At 38.5% G+C, this 22,199-nt stretch overlaps 1 protein-coding gene across 1 annotated transcript; it reads left to right on the top strand.

The window, feature by feature from the left end:
- The first annotated feature begins 167 nt into the window (after positions 1 to 167).
- On the top strand, positions 168 to 21,679 carry LOC136260106 (peroxidasin-like). The gene is made up of 19 exons (XM_066053732.1): positions 168 to 513; positions 564 to 635; positions 738 to 809; positions 861 to 932; positions 982 to 1,125; positions 2,800 to 2,960; positions 4,670 to 4,818; positions 9,228 to 9,357; positions 9,722 to 9,894; positions 11,740 to 11,836; positions 12,876 to 13,145; positions 14,283 to 14,428; positions 14,769 to 14,925; positions 14,969 to 16,805; positions 18,178 to 18,380; positions 20,460 to 20,575; positions 20,628 to 20,723; positions 21,444 to 21,528; positions 21,585 to 21,679. Exons 1-19 carry the CDS (start codon positions 356 to 358, stop codon positions 21,596 to 21,598), a joined length of 4,152 nt encoding a protein of 1,383 aa, XP_065909804.1. The 5' UTR covers positions 168 to 355; the 3' UTR covers positions 21,599 to 21,679.
- Positions 21,680 to 22,199: the final 520 nt, after the last annotated feature.

The raw sequence follows: 22,199 nt of genomic DNA, 5'->3' as shown, positions 1-22,199 counted from the left end.
GCTATTTTTATGGAAATGTATGTGGCAGTGGAAATAGCTGCATATGTACATTCAGTGATGAAAAACAGAAAATCAGCGAAATAGTGACCTATATAAGGGAAGTTTTGGGGGTATGACTTGGATTTATATTGGTCCAGTAGTCATAATTAATTAAGCAGGTAAGTGACGTCACGAGCACATGGTGTTATAAATAACTGCAAACATGTGTAACGAGACAAGTCCTGTAACGGAGTTGGATTGGTTACTCGGCCGTGACGAATCATCACTGAACTGTACCCTAGACCTCATAACTTGGAAGTGATCATATCTGCAGCGCTATTGTCGTCGTGTCACGTGTGCCATTGATCACCGAAATATGCTATCACTGAGCGCATTGTTGTTAGTGCTGCCATTGGTGACCGCCTTGTGCCCCTCTCATCTTCATCGCCGCTGCATCTGCTCGGTAGATAACATACGATGTTATGGGTTGCAGTTATCTGGCGTCCCTCGCGTGCCCCCTTCAACACTTCTACTGTAAGCCGCCACCCTTATATAACACTCACACGTTACTACACTCATAACAGCGACCTGAGGTATAATAACATAAAGAAGTTGGAGCCTGGGGACTTTGCTGGCCTATCATCTTTACGAACTCTGTAAGTGTTATCATAGATTATAGACACTCTGGTGTTATACTGGGGCTCTAGTAATGAGCTGTATGTCATGCTTGACTAGAGTGATCATGTTTCTGTCTACAGGTTGCTGCAGTTTAACCAGATAAGTGAAATTGCTGCTGGCACTTTCCAACCATTAACCAACCTGGAAGCTCTGTAAGTGTAAACTTTAAATGTATTATTTGTGTAATGTGTTGACTGTTATAGCTATTTATCACACAACATGATCTCTTCACTAACAAATAACATGTTTCTTGGACTCACAAAAGTACAGATCATGTAAGAGTACACATTGTTAGTTCACTAATATGTCCTTACCACATCACAGCCATCTGAACAACAACCAAATATCTTCAGTGGACAAGACAGCATTTACTGGTCTGAGGCTATTGTCCACACTTTCTTTACATAATAACTTGTTAACCAGTGTAAGTGATGATACCTTCTCCTCTCTTAGTGATCTGACTAAACTGTGAGTAGTAGTGGTTAGGGTAATTGATTGGTGATATCAATGAATTAGTCTGTTGTAATTTAATATAGTTATATCACTGGGTGAGTTTGACCACATCCTTGAAATGTTGTGTTTACTGTAATATTCATTGTTTGGGGAGAATGTGTTTATACTGACAAATGTGATTGAACAATTAGGTGGCTAGCTAGATTCTGTTCACGCTACCTCATAACCACTGTCTATCCCAAGTACAGCATGATACTATTCGAAATGTGAATTGATTGAGCTTTGCCCAGCACAATGAGATTAGAGCCCAGGCTAGAGTGCAATGTGAAAGTATTCAGTAGATTGATATAACAAATTGTAATCTGAGCCTCGGCCAGTACAGTGTGACTGAGATATATTCACATTTTAGCAAATAGTAATGTAAACAGCCACAACTACTTAAGGGTGCTAGCGCCTTTTTGAAGCCACACAAATGCTGTTGTTTTTACCTTTGATACAGGCAAAAAGGAAGCTACAGGAATCTAAACTACTGCTTCGAAGATTGACCTAACTTTCTACTATACAGAGACAAAAGTATAAGATTGTACCTTGTTTCATTTACGCGCTATAGTCCCTCAAAGTCAACCCATACATTTTTCTTATTCCAAGATACTGGCTGCTTGCACAGGCAACAAATTCGCTGTGAAGATTCTTCAACAAACTTGTGGAAACTTAGCGTAGGGATTTGTCTTTGCACTTCTTCTTTCTTGAGTTATAAAACAAGAGCGAGTGCCCGCGAGCGAATTTCGACTTCCGGGCCTTGTAACTCCGTGCTGGATCACAACAATTATAATTCCATGCGCTTAAAGTTTGCAAATTTATCACTGATGGTCCACCAAAAGTTTGATAGAGATCCGACTATCTTGTATTCCAGAATATCGCCTTTTACAATGCAGTGTAGAACATGCGCATGCCGACCAGTTATTACAACAAATTCCAATAAACCACAAATGCCAACTTTATCAAATAACAAGTTATAAATGAAGTTCTGAACAAAAGAAAAGCTCTTGTTCCTTTTCTTTACACACTGGGATACCTTCCTGTTGCTTGTGGAGTCGCCAAGTCTGCTCTTCGATAGGTAAGCCTCGTAATGCACAGCCAGTGTCTTGTTATGTGTGATAAATCCAGCTGGAACATCATCACTACTTAAGAACAGGTGTACAATACAAATATAACTTACAGGAAGAACGTGTGTTGGCTACAAATCAGCTTGTGTCTCGCTTAACTAGCACTAACTTTCAGGCTAATTCACTCTACTGTCACTCTTGGACACCCAGACGATCATTTTCGTGATGGTTTTCAAACGAAACAGGCTGTTTCTTGGCCAATTCCTTTGGCACAAAACATGGCCGCCTAACACGGATACTTTGAGTATGCGTAATATTGCCAATTATGATGTAATAGCCGTATGTGGTTATGTGGGTTGTCCCTTGAATAGCTTCAAAAACCCACTAGCACCCTTAATCCCTACAATCAGAATGCTGCAAAGGTGTGAACTCCTTAGTTTGTCAAATCTCACATGAAACATGAAAAACCAAGTAGAGATATGCAATTGCAGTCCATTAAACATACTTTTGCCATGTAGCATGTAATTGTTCTTCTTATAGTTGTGATTCCATGAATTGTAGTCATATCTGATTCTGTTGCTAGGAGACTTGATGGTAACCGATTACGCTGTGACTGTCAGTTGGGCTGGGCTCCAGGTTACCAGCCTCTCAATGGTACTAGTGGTAACCAACTGGTGTGTGATCAGCCCAGTAACCTGACTGGAAGATTGATCATGAAGATGAGCCCTGACCAGTTTGGATGCTGTGAGTTATTGCACACTGTTATATGTGGAGTCTTGAGGTGGCATGATTGCAGGGATCTAAATGTACGTTAATACAAATGTGACCATAGACAAGTGTGCCATAAGCATAACAAATTCTCTTGTGATGTGAGCTATTTATATTTTTATGTTATGGGACCATGCATAGGCAGCGCCCTATCATCAAGGTGGGTTTTTTTACCATTTCCACTCTATGCAAACGTGTCTTGTGATGTGAGCTATTTGTATTGTGTGGATAGTAATAGATTACCTATTTTGGTAATAATCTCTTGCTCTCAGTGATGTAAGGTGATGGTGCTAGCCACCTCTTCATTGTTTATGTAACAATTATTAGGCCATTAGAGATCAAAGATTTAGCAAAAAGTTTTTCTAATGGGTTAGAACCTGCCCAGCAATGTGGTGTTATGTATGTATGCCCCATTAATGTGTGATTGTTGTAATTGAGGTGTAGCCATTCATATATTGTGGAGTACTGTCAGGGGGCACACCTGAGTTTTGTATGTGAAAAATGAATATCATAAAGTTTGTCTGTCTGTGTGTCTGTCTGCTGGTAACATGAGTAAAGTGATTGTAGTAAAATAAACTTGCCTAAAGCCATGTAGGTGTTAAGGCTGTTGTAAAATAGTAATTGGACTTTTTGTGTATCCAATGACATAGTGGCAAGTGTAGTAGTAGTCGTCATTGTCATTATTGGTGCCACAAAATCCTTTGATGTTTAGCACTGAATGTATCTTCATAAGTTATGTACTTGGCATTGATTTTGTTGCGTATCATACGTGTTGGAAAATATAAATCAACCAATACTACCAATGTCTTCATAGAAAATAGCTTATCAATGGGATAACTACACTATAATTTCCTGAGTAAAATCTAAGTAGCTCCTTAGTCTACACATAGGTAATTTTTTTGCGGGAAGGATGTTTCTTTATTTGGATGTTAGTAGTTGTGGCATGTATGGTGAGGATTTTCTAATGGTGTGTTGTCAGTTGGAATACCTTATACGAGCATACGATGGATGTGAATGGAATAAACACTATTGTTATCAAGCCACCTGGTTGTTTTTAAGTGTTGCATAACTTCATGTTTTGTAGCAGTGTGTAGTTTAATGTGTGTGTGTATGTGTGTTAACAAAAGGTGTATTTAATGGTTCAGTTTTGTCAACCAGAGACCAAATGCCAGCTCACTCAACCATTAGAATGTACATTAATTCAGTACACTAATCAGTAGCTACATACTGAGCTCTTGGTACTTGTTATTATTATATTAGCTACAGGATACACTTCTTGTAACCCAGTTGTGCTACATGTAAGTGTGTCCAGTATAAGTGTCTCATTTATCAGCAGTGTATAGTGTTATAGGCTTGTTGTGTCAGTTGATAATGTATCAGCTTTACAGTGTTGTGGTGGTACAGCTAATACACAACTTGACACAACAAGTGGATAACGTAACTCAGTCAAATATGCTGAGACATGTAGTGATGGTGAGTGTCGTCCTGTAAATGCAAATGAGTTCTCTATGCCTTTGGGTTCCCATACTTACAGTAGCCTGCTGGTGTTTTTCTATGCCCAGTTGATCCGAAGTGTAATATAACTCAGTGTAGTGTCAGTACAGTGTAGTGTCAGTACAGTGTAGTGTCAGTACAGTACCATGTTATCAGTATATCCCATCCCTTATGGTCTTCTTGTCACTTAGCTCTCCCACAAGCCGTCATCTCGGGGGATCATGTGACAGTAGGAGCAGGTGAACAGCTCATGCTGCACTGCAGTGTCACTGGTGAGCCCCACCCTCAAGTGGTCTGGAACCATAATGATGATGTCATCACTAACTCCTCCAGGACAATAGTAAGTGCTGTAGTATGTTAAGTTTTCTGTGTACCTTTAATGCTCACGCTTGAGGATGGCACCAGGCACTTCCAAATATTTCTTATTCCTGACCTCGCACTTTGATAATCAGGATACCGTGGTCCCAAGGTATCTATACTACAGCTAGATTGCTAACGCATGAAGACATCTACATAATCCATACACTTAATTTAGGTCCTAAAGTATCATAAACCTTGATAATCAGAACACCTTTGTGTGGTCTACAATATCCACTATAGCACAACTTGCACACTCAGTTATTGTTCAGTCAGTGTTTCCATACTTGTCACCCTTTGCACTACACTTGTATAGAATACTGTCATCTCCTGTTGTGGCTGATGATAGAATAATATTTGTGTTTCACCTTAACGCTATGGTAGTCTCGGCTTGAAAACATCAGGGGTCACTGTAAACTTGTTTATCCTGTCAAATATGTTCAGTTTGTGACCGTGTCTACCAATACTAATATAGACCGTCTATGTGTTGTGTGTGAGTGTGCACTTTATGATTATGAGGTGGGGCGGTGTTGTGAGGTTGGTAACTGGTGGGTAGACAGGCGCTCAATCTTTTTCCCAATTGTACCATAATGTATAGTTTTGATGTTAACAATTTGTCGATCCAGGAATTATGTAATATGTTATGTTAGATGGGTTGTAAGTGCAGGCCTTATGTAATAGTTATACCATGGCTGCGAGGGATTTTGCTGATATATACACCCAAAGCCCAAGGGCCGCAGGCCCGAGGGCTGCGGGTGTATATGTCAGCAAAATCCCAAGCAGCCATGGTATTGGGGCGTACTCACGTAATAGGTGAAAGAACTAACGAGAACTCATCCCATTTGTTTTATACAGTAGCATCTGAAGATCAATTGTGGTTTTAATAGCGTGGGCTAATAGCCATCAAAACGTTGTCCATACGTTAAAACGTCATTAATACGTTACTATGCTTCAACACGCAATGTTAGAAAACTTTCGATTGTGGGATGGAGTTTATATTGTTATCATTTTTGTACTAAGTTAAGCCAACTAACTTCGCTATTGGGACAGTAAGTAAGTTATTATATTAAGTTAAGTACTTAGAACTGTAAGTTACTAACCTATTTCAACGTAGTAGTAGTAGCTTTGCTGTTCCATGGTCTGTTCAAAGGCTGATACGCGGTGGGTAGAAATACGCATCCACAATCACCCAAACAATTATTTTGTGCCTTCATTATCCTTTAGTAACAACCAACTACTCTATCTTAGCCTATGTACTAAGCTTAGCAACCTCTACAAAACCGAGTCCCACAATACAAAGCTCTATGTCGCTCAATATAACGAGTCAAAGCGCATCGATTCTTTGAACTGGCTGGGTATCAAAGTCATTGGCAAACCGCTTTCCCATGATATTGCCTAGGCAATATGCGAGTTAAACACCTAGTGGCGCCTTTGAACTCCCACGCTAAAGTGGTATATTTTATAGTTATAACACGGTTACGAGGGATATGACAAAAATATATGCACGGGCACCCGCAGGGCGCGAGTGCATATATTTTTGTCATATCCCGAGTATCCGGGTTATAACTGTTATGTACTACTTTCATTGTCATGTCTACTGCTCCCGGTAGTAATACAGTCGTAAGTAAAACATTGATTGTTAAAGACAACGTTGGATTGTTACCTGAAGATGAACTAGCAAGCCATTATTGTTTACAAGTGCCTGGCTGGTGTCCCTGTATTAACTGCTGCGACTTTTCACCACCAAGCGTTTCTCTGCTGGCTAAAGACAATTTGTGCGACATGAATCGTGAGTCATACCGCCTGATGTTGAAGCGAAAGGCAAGTGCTACAACTAGTGCTGTGAACACTGTTGGAGAATGTACAAAGGCTGCTAAGCAGCAACCCCAGGAAGTCCAAGCGCGTGATACACCCCGATACGCACTCGCTGCCTTGGATCACCCCAAGGATCAACCAGGCAAGAGGTTTCAATTTGACTGCCACAGCGATTATTTACAGATGACCAGTCATTTAGTGAAAATGGTAGTGGCACAGAATTGGTGGCATATGGTTCTTCTACCACAGCTGTAAGTCATAGAAGTTCATTGATTAGCCAAGATCAGTTTGTTACAAAGCAACACTTGCCACCCCCTGCTCCAACATTTATCTTTAACAGTTGCAACTTTTCAAGCTGTCCAATATCTTTTTCTGGTTCATATCAAGACAGTACAGATGACATTGATGAGCTTTTAAAAGACATATCAGTTGATCAGCTGTTTGACCCATAAAGGACATTATAGAGACAGTGAGAGACTCTCTATATGATTATATCTATGTGATTATATACAAAGTTTAAATGTACAATTATTGCTTAATAATCAATCAAAATATTTCAAAGTTTAATACAACTATAATTGCCATAGAAACAGGCCTCTTATAAGTATCACCTCCTGGGTTGAACAAGTTGCATAATGTTGTTTACTGGACTTTATGGAATGTAAATGTTGAGAGTTTGTTGACTGTTGAGACCTGCACATGGAATGCTGTGGGACACCACAAAGTGTGGTATATCAGTTATATACCACAGTTTGCTGTGGTATATCATTTATATACAACAGTCTGAGCCTTTGATCTGAGGTGTGAAAGTGGTACATTTTGTGTTAATGAGCTTTACTTTAGACTTGAACACATTGTGACCTTGTTAACAAATGGTAAGCTGGCATCACTGTTTCTATAGTAAAACACTCCATCAGCTGACATATGTTCATGGCACACCTAGTACAGTTTGGTGGGTATTTGTCATCCTTCTTGATAATGGTAGAATTCACAATGGGGACGCCATTAACCCTTAAATCTGCATAATCCAGAAAACTGGATTTAAACTTAATAATATGTGTGCCTTACACAAAGTGCTGTAACTTTTGAAGCGTCCATCCTATGGCTATGCAATGTACATCATTCTACTTGTGATGTAACAAGGATTAAAATGATACTCAGGGTTTTACCTTAACGCTAAATGGTGAGGCCAAAACTAGCCGTGTAAATAACTTTTCAGTAAGGAAACACACAAACCCTCTACATACCTTTATAAAATGGTCCATAACTTGGTGGTGGTTGCTCCTATCACCTTGCAACAACTTCCATTTGATTCACCATTAAATTTTCTATCAGGCCCTATATAATTCACATTAGTAAACCCACAATCGAAATTATAACACGTGGCGAAACACAGAGATGTGACTCACTGTTGTTCATCGCTTCATAGCAAGTAAGCCACTATTGTTACAGTGTTCATTTAACCTTCACCATGTAGCCCAGTGAACAGACTTTCAATCGATGTGTATTTGTAGACTGTAAGAATTAAGTTGCCCCACATATTGTCACCATGTGTTCCCATATTGTGTAGACACGCATTCCCCAAAAGTTCTTTGCGGGTTTAAAGGTTAAACTAATGCAAGTAGTTTAATGCATGGGCATTGGTTGTTGTGAGCCATATCTTGTCAGTGTAACACTGTTGTTTTGTGTAAATTTTTCTTAAGAGTTTCTTTTGCATTGACCATCACCACAGTACAAGCCAGTTTGCCTGTTACTGTGTACCAGTCAAATGATCGGTGTTTTGCCAAACCAAAATCCTCCAAATCCTTTGTCTGATATAAATCTGTATTTCTGTATTTGCTAATGGCAAATTCACCAAACTTTTTCTTATCAAATCCTATCGCAACAAATTTGCCAAACTTTCCTGGTATATTCACTACAGTTGCTTGTGATCCTGTAAGAGTAGCACCACATGCTGCAGGAATTTTTTTGGCATTTTCAAGCTAGGTCTTGAATAATATTTAATATCATAGCTGTCAACTGTAACAAGCTTGAAATTGTAAATGCTTGAGTGGAACTTGTGGTTAAATCAACGTGTATCCGAGTGACAGGTAAGAGATTGTATGATTATTCCACTCAGATATGCTTAGAGCTATACATGTATGCACTTCCCAAATATTAGTTGCTAATAAGCAAAATGGCCATTTCAGCTAAGCTTCAGCTTTAAAATTCTGCCATGGAGTACAGTACACAGAATGTTAGCTGTAGTGTTACTAGTACATGTATGGTACAGGGCATTTTGCATAGTTACTATATAGAAACCATGTAACTATATGTAACTTACTTTAAAAGTAATATATTACGTATCAAAAATTATCTTACCCAACTAACTGTGTTTACACTACATTTCTCATGTACAAGTTGTTATAGAAATATTTACTGCACTTAGTTCTGGTCAGTGAGTTTGTGGTGGTACAATTGCCAACCAGGGTACTGACCATTGTAGCCTCTTACATTGCTATTGTCCTTGCTTCCTCTTCCTATGTGTGTGATAGTTTATATATTAGTGCTACCCCCTGTGTGTTCACTGTGTTGCAGGTTATGCCCAATGCTACACTAATAGTGATGACAGTCATGACAGATGACATTGGACAGTATCAGTGTCAAGCAGTCAACCTGATGGGCTCCTCTGTAGACAATGTCTTAGTCAGCTATCGTGGGGAAGCAGGTGTGCCACTTTGTGTGTGCATGGTGCGTGTGCATATGGGTGGGGGTGAGTGAGTCACTTTGTGTGTGGACATTTTGGGTGGACAAAATAGCAATGAAAATTGACCTTGGGTGGTTGTATTTTTACTGTCCAATGTGTCCATATATTCATGCTCGGTGAACAACTTGTTTGAGCTCTGTCATTTTATTTCTTCCCCAAACACATTTCACTACCGGGAATATGTTGTATACTGACACTGTCTCACATCGCTAATCTCCAGTATAACTATTTATACTTCACTAATAAAAACCAATGTCTTTTAAGGTAGGTGCTAGTATACATTTAACAATATTTACATGTTAATTAATATAAATTTTCACTATAGTTGCTCCAGAGATAACGTCACATAGTGCAGACAATGAAGTACGTCGAGGTGATACAGTTACTCTGCGTTGTGCCACTCGTGGGCATCCTATTCCTATGGTGACGTGGCTAAAGGATGGTCAACTTATAGTAGTTGATGGCAGGGTTACTCAACCAACTACCTCTTCACTACAAGTTAGTATAATATGTGTAATAGTAGTATTTGTGACCAGCTGAGTGAAAACCTGCTATATTAAATTTTGCATATTTCTCAAATGTTTTATGGCTTTTGCATTATTTAGAACAGTAAAAGCTAAGGACATTATCTACTGCGTTGTGCTTGTAAAAGCGAAACAAAAGATATTCATGATCTGCATGAGCAGGCAAATAAAATATCCATTGTAACTGTTAGTTGTTATTAAATTATTAACCCAACTCTAGCCACAGTTAGTGATAGTGTCTCTCCATTGTACAGAACTTGGGGTACAATGCTGTTGAGCTGTTTGTTTATAGTGAGCTGTGGTGAAGAATGTGGTTGTTAACAAACAATACTAATGGATCACTGCTTTTAGGAATGTCTGCCATGATCAATTGTGTGTTAGGAATGTGTAGTGTGGTATGTTTGGGTTACAATAATGAACCTTTTATATGTACAATAACACATGAATATATTTTGCTGGTCTCCATATCAACATGTAATTGCCATTTTTATCCAAGAAATGAAGCGCCAGTATTAACTTCCAGGTAGGTAAGCTGTTACTTTGCAGATGGATCATTTATGCCAGAAAAATGGGTAAAGTAAATTACTAAAGATGTTATAAATGCATTTCACAATGGGCTATATTAGCATAAAACAACCGAACATGGTGTATCTAGCCTTGTAGGCCAGCAGGAATAATGAATATCTTTGAGGTGAAAGGGGGTGTCTCCCATACTTACACGAAACAAAAATTCTCTTAACAATTTGCAATGCAATAAATCAGTTGAGAAGATGCTTCTGTGGAAAGAGATCACTGTGTTGTAATTATGCTTTAATATAGCTAGCACTCACTGACTGTTCTATTAGAGTATTCAATATATTGATATTGTCTAGGTGTAGTATCATATTATGATATTCATTTACTGTACTGATATGTATCGCAGATCCCTACAGAATAGTATGGATGTGTTTACCTATACAAAATATAATTTTTCAAGCCACCAGCTATTCAGAACAATACGAGGAAGGTGAATGGCAATTACAATGCAAACCAGTTAACGCTGTGCTACTTACTTCTAAAAACCAGGCGACCGTGCAGTTAATACTATCCTCTTTCTGTACACTACTAAGAAAGCATAGCGTGAATAAATCATTTTAAACCATTAACTACACACAATTGTATTCTCTTACCTGTGAAATTTAAGAGGTTAGCTGAAATGGTTGCTAGTACCAGTCATACCACATTGTTATGGTATTGTGATACAGTATCATATGATGCACATAGTGCACTATATCACATGATCCTACTATCCTATTAGAGTATATTAAGATTCTAACACCATAATAATAAGCTGCGCGACTTACCGTGAGTCTTGATAATACAAACTGTTGATGGTTTAGTATTAATGGTACTGGGCACAATGGTGTTGTTATGTGTGTATCATAGTCACGCCATGTTTTGTGTTGTGCGCAACATCTGGCATGTTTGTTTAAAGGCAAGGAATGACTGATGTAGAGCCGGGCATGGTGTGCTTAACTGTAGGGAGGACATGTTGTTTATTGTCATAATCATATGACCCATTGCTGCAAAACATATTACAGTGGACCCTCAGTTATCTGAACCCCAATTTGTCTAAGGCAATGGTAAAAGTGTTTAGAAAATAAGTGAATTGTTCAGATAACTGAGGCCCATACATTTACATATAGAGGTCCGTTGAAATACTCTAATAGAACATACACTTGTACTCAAAATACTCTAATAGAACAGTCATTTCCAGTTTCAGATAAATAGAGGTACAGATAACTGATGATCTACTGTATTGTATTGTCTTTGTTTTTAGTTGATGGCAGTGGAGTTGTCGGACGAGGGCCTGTACATTTGTCAAGCTTCCAACACTGAAGGAGTTGATCAGGAGGAAATACAATTAACTGTCACCTGTGAGTGTGTTTACTAGAGATGGACCAATACCACTTTTTACTGATACTTCTGATACGAGTATTTGTACTGAAATTATCTGCCAATTCCGATACCGATACTAAGCATTGAAGCCTAGACAAGTTTATTATAGAAATTTTACTGTTGTGATACATAGCTAGCTATTAAAATATCACGGTAATTGTTCAGTTTGATTGATCTCAGTTCAATCAAGTTTCAAAATATTCATTGTCTAAACATGATAAACTCATTGTGGATTACTAGCTAATTTCTTGATTTGAGTTAGCTAGTTTTCTTGTAAGCTTATTGATTAGGTAATTAATTGCGTGGGTGACCAATAATTCTACAATGTTTGTTATAGCCTTGCAACCAAACCTTTTCATGAAAAAACAAGCCAAGTAGTTATAAACTTATTCTTTGAGAAACAACTGCACTGTCATTTAATTACAAAGTATTCACGTGCTCTAATATATTAGAATACACACGGAGCAATTGTAGAAATACTTGGAAAAGAGTAACAAAGGCTTTTTTCGCTACTTTGCTAGCCCAACTAAGTTATTTGCTACTGGAAACTTAGCTAGAGATGGTGTAATAAAAGTGGTGAGTGTCTACTGGTGGTATCTGCACCTCGTATTACTGATACCGATCCGATATCACTGGTATCGGTATCGGTCCACCTTTAGTGTTTACTAGTGAATGTGATATTGGAAATATTTAAATCATGAAATCAACAGATTGACAGTCAACCACAAGCTTTGTCCCACAATATGTTTTAATAATTTACAGTGCTCTGTTGAATGAATTACATGTTATATTCATTAGGTAGTGACTCTATTAGAGTAGCTGAACTTAATATCTGACAATGTAGTCACAAAATGCACTTTATTTTATGAAAGCACGGGACTACTGACCATTGAACTGTTTATATTAGTGTGTGAGGAGACACTACAATGTAGTGTTTTATTTTCATTTGTGAATTCAACATTGCTTGCTGAAATGTTTTTATTTGTGAATTTAGCACTGCTTTTTTTAAATCCATAGCTTCACCACTGATTGAACACAGCTCTCCAATGAACATAATAGCAAGTTCTGGTAGCAATGTAATCCTAACATGCAGAGCTGTTGGCAAGCCAAATCCTTCCCTTATTTGGAGATTTGATGATGTGATGATAATTGCTGACGAACGTCATGTGATCTCAGGTGACCAGTTGGAGATCCGACAGTTCCGAGATAGTGATCAAGGGTCATACTCATGTGTTGCTAGAAACAAACTGGGGTTTGATCGGAGGAGGTTTACTATTTTCATTGAGAGTAAGTAAAGCAGTTTTGTAGGTTATGTCACATACAGTATACAGACATGTTGTTGAGCACATGGGTCACATTGCTATTGCAGAATTAATTGGTTATGAGAGTAAGTCTAATTTAATTGCTTTACAGTAAGTGGTGATAAAATACTTTAGTACACTCTACTGATAAAATATCCTAATAATGCAGTCAGCATCAATAAGATTGCAAATATCAAATGTGACCTGCTGAGTGAAAACCCAACTAGTTTGTATAATTCTGTGTTGTTTTTTTAGATAAATGCCATTCAAAAACATGTGCTACTAAAACAATTTTACGCACGTTTTAATTACTTCAGTAAACAGTGAAAGAAAACCTGAATTAAATATTTAATATGCCATGTGCACTTTCCTCTTCATGGATAGTAAGAATATTTGTTTGTAGCACATGTGAGTTATGTGTGCTTGTTTACGTTGCGTTAAACGTAACTTTATCGTCACTGTTCTAAACCTGAACAGCCTTTTTGCTTGATGTCATAGGTGGATTAAGCCAAAAACTGTACCTTGATGAATGTCCCAGTTCATGGTGAACACATTGACACAAGTCACAACTCCTGTAGCTTTTTGCACTCATGACTTACAATCAATTATATGAGTGCCTGTAATTTATTTTCTGTAACAAATCAATTGCTTTGCTCTTGTTGCTGTCTATTACTATAACTCCAAAAATACATACCAGACAAGGCTGAAACTTTTAACAGCCAATTGGTTTTTCTCTCTAGTCAACAAAGGATTGATAAAATGAAGCTCAAGAAAATTACAAGCTTTGCTCAGCAGGTCACAAGATAAAAGTGAAACAGTGGTTTGTTTGACAACTACACACATGCAATGTTACCTGGAATGTCTTGTCCCACATGGAGCTGTATAATCTCACCTGTGTGCCTGCTATTGGTATCTACACATCCTTAATAGTCAGATGACTAACTTTCCATAATCTTTTGTGTTAGGAATATGAACTCCATTATGTGGCCATAATATATGACATGCATACAGACCTGCAGTGTTCCTAATGATCTATTGTAAAATGCACTATTTTGATCACATACAGAGTGCTTGCTACGTACAATATACTGACTGTACTATTAGAGTATTTTATCACAAACAGGGTTGAGAATACCAGTGTTCATTACACGTCCAGAGTCGCAGTACATTGCAGTGGGACACACCCTCATGCTCTCGTGTAAAGCAATCGGCTACATCTCTCCTAACCAATGGACACACAATGGAACATTATTATCCAGTGGGGGAAGGGTAAGCTCCTCAAGTGTTCATAGTGACTATAATGTGATAGTGTAACCTGGATTTCCTCTTCAGCTGAAAACTAAAGCTCAGTTTATTGTAAATGCTATCCCACTAGAGAATCAGAATCACCTTGTGGTAGTACACTGAGACCTGTTGTTCACCTGTATAACCCAACCAACTTGATAATGTGTCAGAAAGTGACTTGCCTAATGTAACAACTGTTTAATGAGGTCACCAGGGACTTGCCTATTGTAGCAGTTGTAATAAAGTCAAGCATAATCACCTGTGGGTGGCCAGGTTTTACTATTTAACGATGGGATGTGTGACAATGTTGTCTGTGCCATGTTAGGTGACAGTGTCACGGTCTGGGGACACATTGACAATACGTAACATCACATATGATGACTCTGGTGCGTACCGCTGTTCTGCATTTGGTGCTGGTGGTGGGTCAGCAACAACTGGTCCTGCTGTTGTCGTAGTAACTACTGGAGTATTGTCTTGTAATGGTGAGGTAACATTTGATGAAATAATGTTTAATTTCAATTACAGATATTAGCAGCAAGGTTAGATTAGAACAGATAGCTCGTGAAGTGGATACTGCTATTAAAAACACTACAAACACACTGATGGCTAAAAGACATCGCACTCCGAGTGACCTACTGACATTGTTAAAGTTCCCATCGAATGGTACAGTGGATCTTGCTAGGGCCACTGAGATATTTGATGAAGCAGTGGAGAGACTAGAGGGCAACTTCACTGGCACAGGAGTGACCGGAATACCATTACACCTCAGTGATTGTGAACTAGCAGTACTGGCTAACTTGTCTGGTTGTGTAACACATCATGCTGCACCAAACTGCTCTGATAACTGTTTTCATCAACGATATCGTTCTGCTGATGGTACATGTAACAACCTTCGTCACCCTGTGAGAGGTGCATCTGGTACTCCATTTGGCAGATTACTTGACAGTGACTATGACAATGACCTCAGCCTACCACGAGGGTGGATCAAATCATTACCTTCAGCAAGGAAAATATCTCATGAGATATTATCATCACGAGGGAGGGAACTACGAGAAGATGCTGAGTTTACTTTGATGTTGATGCAAATCGGACAATTCCTTGATCATGATCTTGACATTGCTCCATTGACACCTAGCCGGGAGAGTTTTGAGAATGGAGTGTCATGTGAAGAGACATGTGAGAATACCTCTCCATGTTTTCCAATCCCAGTTCCTAAGGATGACGCACGGATCAGGAATAGGGAATGTCTTCCGCTCACACGGTCTAGTGCAGTATGTGGAACGGGAACCAGTTCTCTACTAGTTGGCCGAGCTGCATACCGGCGGGAGCAGATCAACCAGTTAACATCTTATGTTGATGCTTCTAACATTTATGGTTCAACACAAGAGAAAGCTGACTTGCTACGAGACAAGAGTATCGGTAAAGGAATGTTACAGAAAGGGGATCAGTCATCTCCTGGACATTATTTCCTCCCCTATGACACAGCATCTATTGTGGACTGTGACGTGGGCACTAACAGTGGGAGATGTTTCCTAGCAGGAGATGTACGAGTCAACGAACAAGTGGGACTAACCTCTATGCACACAATTTGGATGAGAGAACACAATCGTGTGGCAGAATTGTTATCCCAACTAAATCCTCATTGGGACGAAGAGAGAATGTACCAAGAGACCAGACTGGTGGTTACAGCAGAATGGCAACACATTGTATTCACTGAGTACATTCCTAAGATACTTGGAGTTGATGTGTGGGAGGGTGCTAGCAGTTACCAAGGTTACGATGACAGTGCTGATGTGTCAATTACTAACTCATTTGCCACTGCTGCTTTCCGATTTGGTCACTCCCAGATCATGCCATTGTTTTTAAGACTAAATGAAACATGGCAAACAGCAGAGTTTGGACCACTCCCTCTTCGTAATGCATTCTTTGCTCCTCGGAGACTATTAGATGAGGGAGGGGTGGACCCTATTCTTAGAGGATTAGTAGTAGAGCAGTCAAAGGAGAGAGCTAGCGACCAAGCTTTAAGTGCAGAGATTACAGAACATTTGTTTCAACAAGCTAACAATATCGCACTTGACCTTGGTGCTCTGAACATTCAAAGAGGCAGGGATCATGGTCTGCCATCCTACAACAGATTTAGAGAATTTTGTGGACTGAGTGTGGCCAGGAACTTTAATGACCTCGCTGGGGTGATCTCAAGACGAAGTGTACGACAGAAACTATCAGAAGTATACACAGATGTGAACAACATAGACTTGTTTGTGGGTGGAATATTAGAAGATCTTATTCCAGGAAGTAGACTGGGACCAACTTTTACCTGTATCATCAGAACTCAGTTCCAGAGACTGAGGGATGGAGACAGGTGGGTATTATTGATGGAGTACCCCTACACCTGATTTAAGTGTGCATGAGTAGAATTAAGCTACCCAGAGGAGGTAGCTATAGGATATTCACTCCACTTGATTTAACTGAATATACTATCATGTGTATCTCAATAATTGCGGTACAAAATTAGCCAATAGTGAGGTTCACTAGATATTTAGATAGTGCTTTACTAAGGGTCTTTGGATTTTGCAGTGAAAATACAAAAAAAAAAAAAGTTTCACATGCCTAACAAAGTACATTTTCTTGAAGTTTAATTAAGTGCTATCTGAAGATTTACTCAGCCCTATTAGACTTCAATGTTTGCTGGTATTATGACTATTGAGACTTGCGTGAAATTCCATAGCAGTTATGTGACTAAAATATGCAGCACTGCCTTCTCTGCAGAAGAGGTACGACACATGTTAAGTTCTATTGAAAAGAAATCATGTTAACTGCATATTTTGACTTCTAAACTGATGCTTAATACTGGCTTTACGGGAATATGGAGACCTCAAAACAATTTCCAGTACTATTTTCTCCCATTGTTTGCCTTCTTGTGCGGTAAAGTTCTTCATCACATGATGACGTCTCTGTATACTAAGTGGGGCTCACCACACCATTAATTGTGTATAAGAAAGGCTTTTGATGAAACCCTAAAAGTGCTTTTCTTATGAGTATGTCATTCCTCCTCTGTAAATTACCTAATTACAACCTTTCCTATGTGTTCTGGTAAATTCCATTAAGATTATTTTGATAACAATAATTGTGAAATAGTAAACTGTTTCCATTGTTGAAAATATCATAGCTACAGGTACAAGGAACACTTCTAAAATGTGTTACCAATGAATATGACTGTTATTTTGTGTCATGTCATGGGCATTATGTCATGAAATAACTTTTTCTGGCAAAAATTGTGATGCAATGCAAGTAGGTATGTATACATGGTGCATGTAAAACTAGTCAGGCAGCCTTTGTTGCCATATAAAAATGTATGTCATCAAATTTGTATGCAATTTTAATGGTGTCACATTAGACATGACACAGTATCCCTAGTGTAGCCATTTTACTGGTTATCAAGATTCCCCACATTGTTCTACAAGCAGTAAAGTATATCACATAATGTGGGAAAGTTTAGTGTATTTGTTAGTAGATAAATTCCCCTCCAAAATAAATTGGTGGGAAATTTATATTTCTAATGTAGCAACTTCATCAAATTCCCCAATTATGTAGTTGCTCTAAACAACTACTCAATATTCCTATGGCAAATGTTTATTGAAAGCACCCCCTCCTAATATGTTTTTCCTGTGTTCCCCTATAATATATTCCCTTACCCACACATTACATATATGCAGTTCCTATCACTCTCACAGGTTCTATTATGAGAAGCCTGGCCTGTTCACTCCAGAGCAGCTGGTGGAGATTAAGAAGACATCATTGGCTAAAGTGATATGTTCCAATGCAGACAACATCACCAGTTACCCTAGTGATGTGTTTGTACATCAACCCATCAACCAGTTTGTGTCATGTGATCAACTGGACACACCTAACTTGTTCTACTGGAAGGAGTGCAGTGGTGAGTGTTGTTGTGTTGTCATGGCCACAGTTGTCATGACCACAGTGCACTGTACATGTATTGTTGGATCTGTGATTTGTTTGTATGAATTGATTACTTCAAGTGTAGTAGTAGTAGTCTGGCACAGCTGTCTAATGACAGCTGTATTACACACTTTCAGCCAAATTTCAAATTGTTTGTGTAATCACATATTTATGCTGGATATATATTATATCAAAACTCACCAAGAGGCTATTGCCTGACATTGTGTTTTAGTTTCTAATGGCACGTACAAATTAATTCAAGGCTGGCTAAAGCAGAAATCATGTCATAGAGTTGATCTCTAGGCAATTTGATTGGATGCACCAGATTTCTGTAAGACTGGTGGCACAGGTATGTACCCTTGTACTCTACTCACAGGTCAGTGTGTGGCAATCATTGTTCATTTGATATGCACCATAATTTGGTATTGTTTGCATTGTTTGGTTCACGAGGGAAATATTTTGTATTGTTGTGGAGTAATTTGATTCAACCACGACTAATTTATGTGGTCGCCCGACCATACTGTGATGTCATTAGGGAACATTTTCAGTCTGTGTTCTGCATCAGTTCCTTTGTAACAAACGTTTCATCTATGCTGTATGCCTACTGAGAATCCTTGTTAATCCATGGATGTAAGAGAATTGTGAGAACTTTTCCTTCGGGTTTGTGAATGCACACAATTCTATACACATACGTCCATTATTTATGCAGTTCAAATACAGAAACAACCTAACTATTGTACTTCAACACACTTAATTTTCAGTATAGTAGGTATGCCCAACTGCCCTAGGGCAGAGGGTATACATGGGCATACATATCAGGCAAAGCCCGAAAGCCCTGTGTTACAGCTAATATGTAACACTTATTGCCTGTACAGGGCGGCCAATCACCCAAGCCAATATAAATGTAGCCACTGGCAGTATTATATATATGACCGGATCTGCGAAAACCTGACATAATGGAGCATTTTTCAAATTCTTTATTATTGAATATTTATAATCTACTTAGCCGAGTGCATGCTCTGGCCATGTTTCAGCCTTGTATGTCAACAACTTTTGGATTTACAGCCCTACAAAGTAGCAGTAACAGAAAGATCAATTTGTACAGCAAGTATAGGGAAAATAAATTACAGGTGCTTACAAAAACGACTGTAACTTACAAGCACAATTCAGTACAGAGTTGCCACTTGCACCATCATGTTTGCCATGAATAAGGGAGTCCATTACATGGTGAGTTTTTTCTCCTACCACGTTTCTTCACTACATACAGTGACCAAATCAGTGAAGAAAAATCGATCGCGTATGACCCCTTCGACATGACGTGAACAAATACCCATAACTCACATATCCTTTAGGCTACTGCTACGAAACAAAGATTTTCGAACTCCTCTTGAGTAGGCGAATACGATGGTACCCATGTTTTTATCATTGCACCCTTTCTTCATAAAGAACAAAGCGTTTAAAAATTTTATGATTTTTTTTTCATTTACGCAAATATTTTACGCATTGCAATCAATCGCCTATACTGAAAATTTAGGCTTGCATCATTATGTTGAGTTTTCATAGATCCGGTCACATATGCATACCTAAAATTTTCGATTATGGGTCAGCAGCTAGTATGTTCTGGTTACATTCGATTACAATGAATGGACATATCCTAGAAATATCATGGAGAATTTCGGTTACACGAGTTTAATGTTGTAGGGTGGCGAGGATAACAAAACACTCTTCGACTAAGTAGTTTTCATGGTGAAATCCAAGTTGTGTATCCTAATCATGTGAGTATTAATCGATCCCCACAATCGATTTCGGCATCAACTTTTATATAATCACTGCCCAGTTGTAGCCTGGCTACATTTCGTATGTAGCCCGGCTAGCTAGGCTACATATGAAATGTAACCCTGGTGGCTCCTTTGATCTGAGGTGTGAAAGTGTTACATCATGGACTTGTGACACACATGACCTCCCTCTGATTTGATTATATCTCAATGACCAGTTAGTGTATAGGTTACACCATGTAATGTCACATCACTGTATACGCAATGTGTTGTTAATGTAGAGTGTAAACATGACCAGAGGAGAAGTGTCGGATCAGAACCATATGATTTTGGTAACCTGCAAATCAACACAGCTTATCAACAACTGCAGGACACAGTACAACTGCTCAGTGATAAGGTCACATGATCCACACACCACACCTGCACACTTGACTACTGTCATCTTACAGGTGATGAAAATGGAAAAGAATTGTCGCTATAATGGTGCAACTTATTATCCTGGAGATGGCTGGGGTATTCCCCCATGTCATCACTGTGTATGTGAGGTGAGTTATCACCCTATGATCACCACATGATCATCATGTTATACCTTTGACCTTACAACTTTGACCTTACATCATGTTGCATCATATGTATATTACTGAGTTACTGATATCACTTGTAATAAGATCTGCTATTTATAGGCCTAAGAGTACAACACAAAATTTGTGCACTTTTACATAAATAGTACTTCTGGTGACGTGTATTTTTAGATATGGTGTCATTGCAAAATTAACTTTTGGTGAACTTTGTAGTCATTTTTGCACAGAAAATTATCATTTTGTCTTTAACTCCCTGAGGCAATAATTAACATGGTGGTAACAATGTAAAGGTCTTGTTGGAAGAACAACTTAGAAGTCTAGATCTCATTCCAAAGTTACGATGTTAGAGATGATTTTTTTGAAATTTACATCCCAAGGGTAAATTTGAAAAATTGCAGCTAGTAAGAGTGATCATAGAAATTGCCTATTGACTTCAAATAAAATTGTTAAGACCTTTACTTTGATACCATGTTTTACCAACTTATTTGTTGCCTTGCCTAGGGTAGACAAATTTCTGTGTAAAAATGGTCATAAAGGTCAAATACCATATTTGTGTGGAAAGTTTCATGGTGTGCATGATTTTGCTAATTTTGGCTGCTATACTATTTCACTGTATTAGACAGTGCAAAGTTAATTATATGTTTCTGGTCATTCCACACAACAAGTTTGTGATCTGTGTTTTAGGAAGGTGCTGTGAAGTGTGAACATGTTGGTTGTGATTGTAACACGTCCCCACCCCAAGAGTGTTGTCCCGATTGTGTCACATCAGGTATGTACCATTCATTGCATGTTATGTACTCATTACCACACCTTATCCCTCAACAGGACAAGCTGTATGATGATAACTGAAAAGAAATTCTTTTTGTACGTAATCACATCTTGTACCATGATCATTACTTCATTATACATAGCATCTCCAGTATTGTCATGTGGGTAGAATGGCTACGTTCCTTGCATGTGTAGCTTGAATCTTGTCAAATTTGGTAGCTAGTATTCAATTTATATGATTACTGGCCCTAGAACCACACCTGAGAGGAGGAAGGTCTTAAGGCTTCTAATAGAACAATCAGTAGTTGTGATCAAGTAGTGTTTATCACTAAGATATATAAAATCTTTGTGACAAAACATACAAAATTACATGTTTTCCCAGCACCTCTAAATAATCATCTTTAATTTTAGCTTTCTATCTTCTTGTAAACTGGTTAGTGTTGCAGGGTGATGGATAGCTAAGCCAGCTCCATTTTGAGATCACTGCCACTGCATAATATCAGAAAAGAGTTGATTATGGCTATGAATGTGTAAAGTAGCTACTTTTATAGGGAAATTTCTTACTGCCTCCTCCATTATTATGTACTTTTGTTACCAGTAGGTGTGTTATGTTGTACATGGTGACCCAGTACAATACCAACATGCAGAAAAATTTAACACCATTGTGCAGGT

The sequence above is a fragment of the Dysidea avara genome, chromosome 7 (assembly GCF_963678975.1).
Source record: "Dysidea avara chromosome 7, odDysAvar1.4, whole genome shotgun sequence".
NCBI classification, from domain to species: Eukaryota; Metazoa; Porifera; class Demospongiae; order Dictyoceratida; family Dysideidae; genus Dysidea; species Dysidea avara.
The sequence above is the reverse complement of the archived record's forward strand: the minus strand, read 5'-3'. Positions and strand labels throughout refer to the sequence as shown.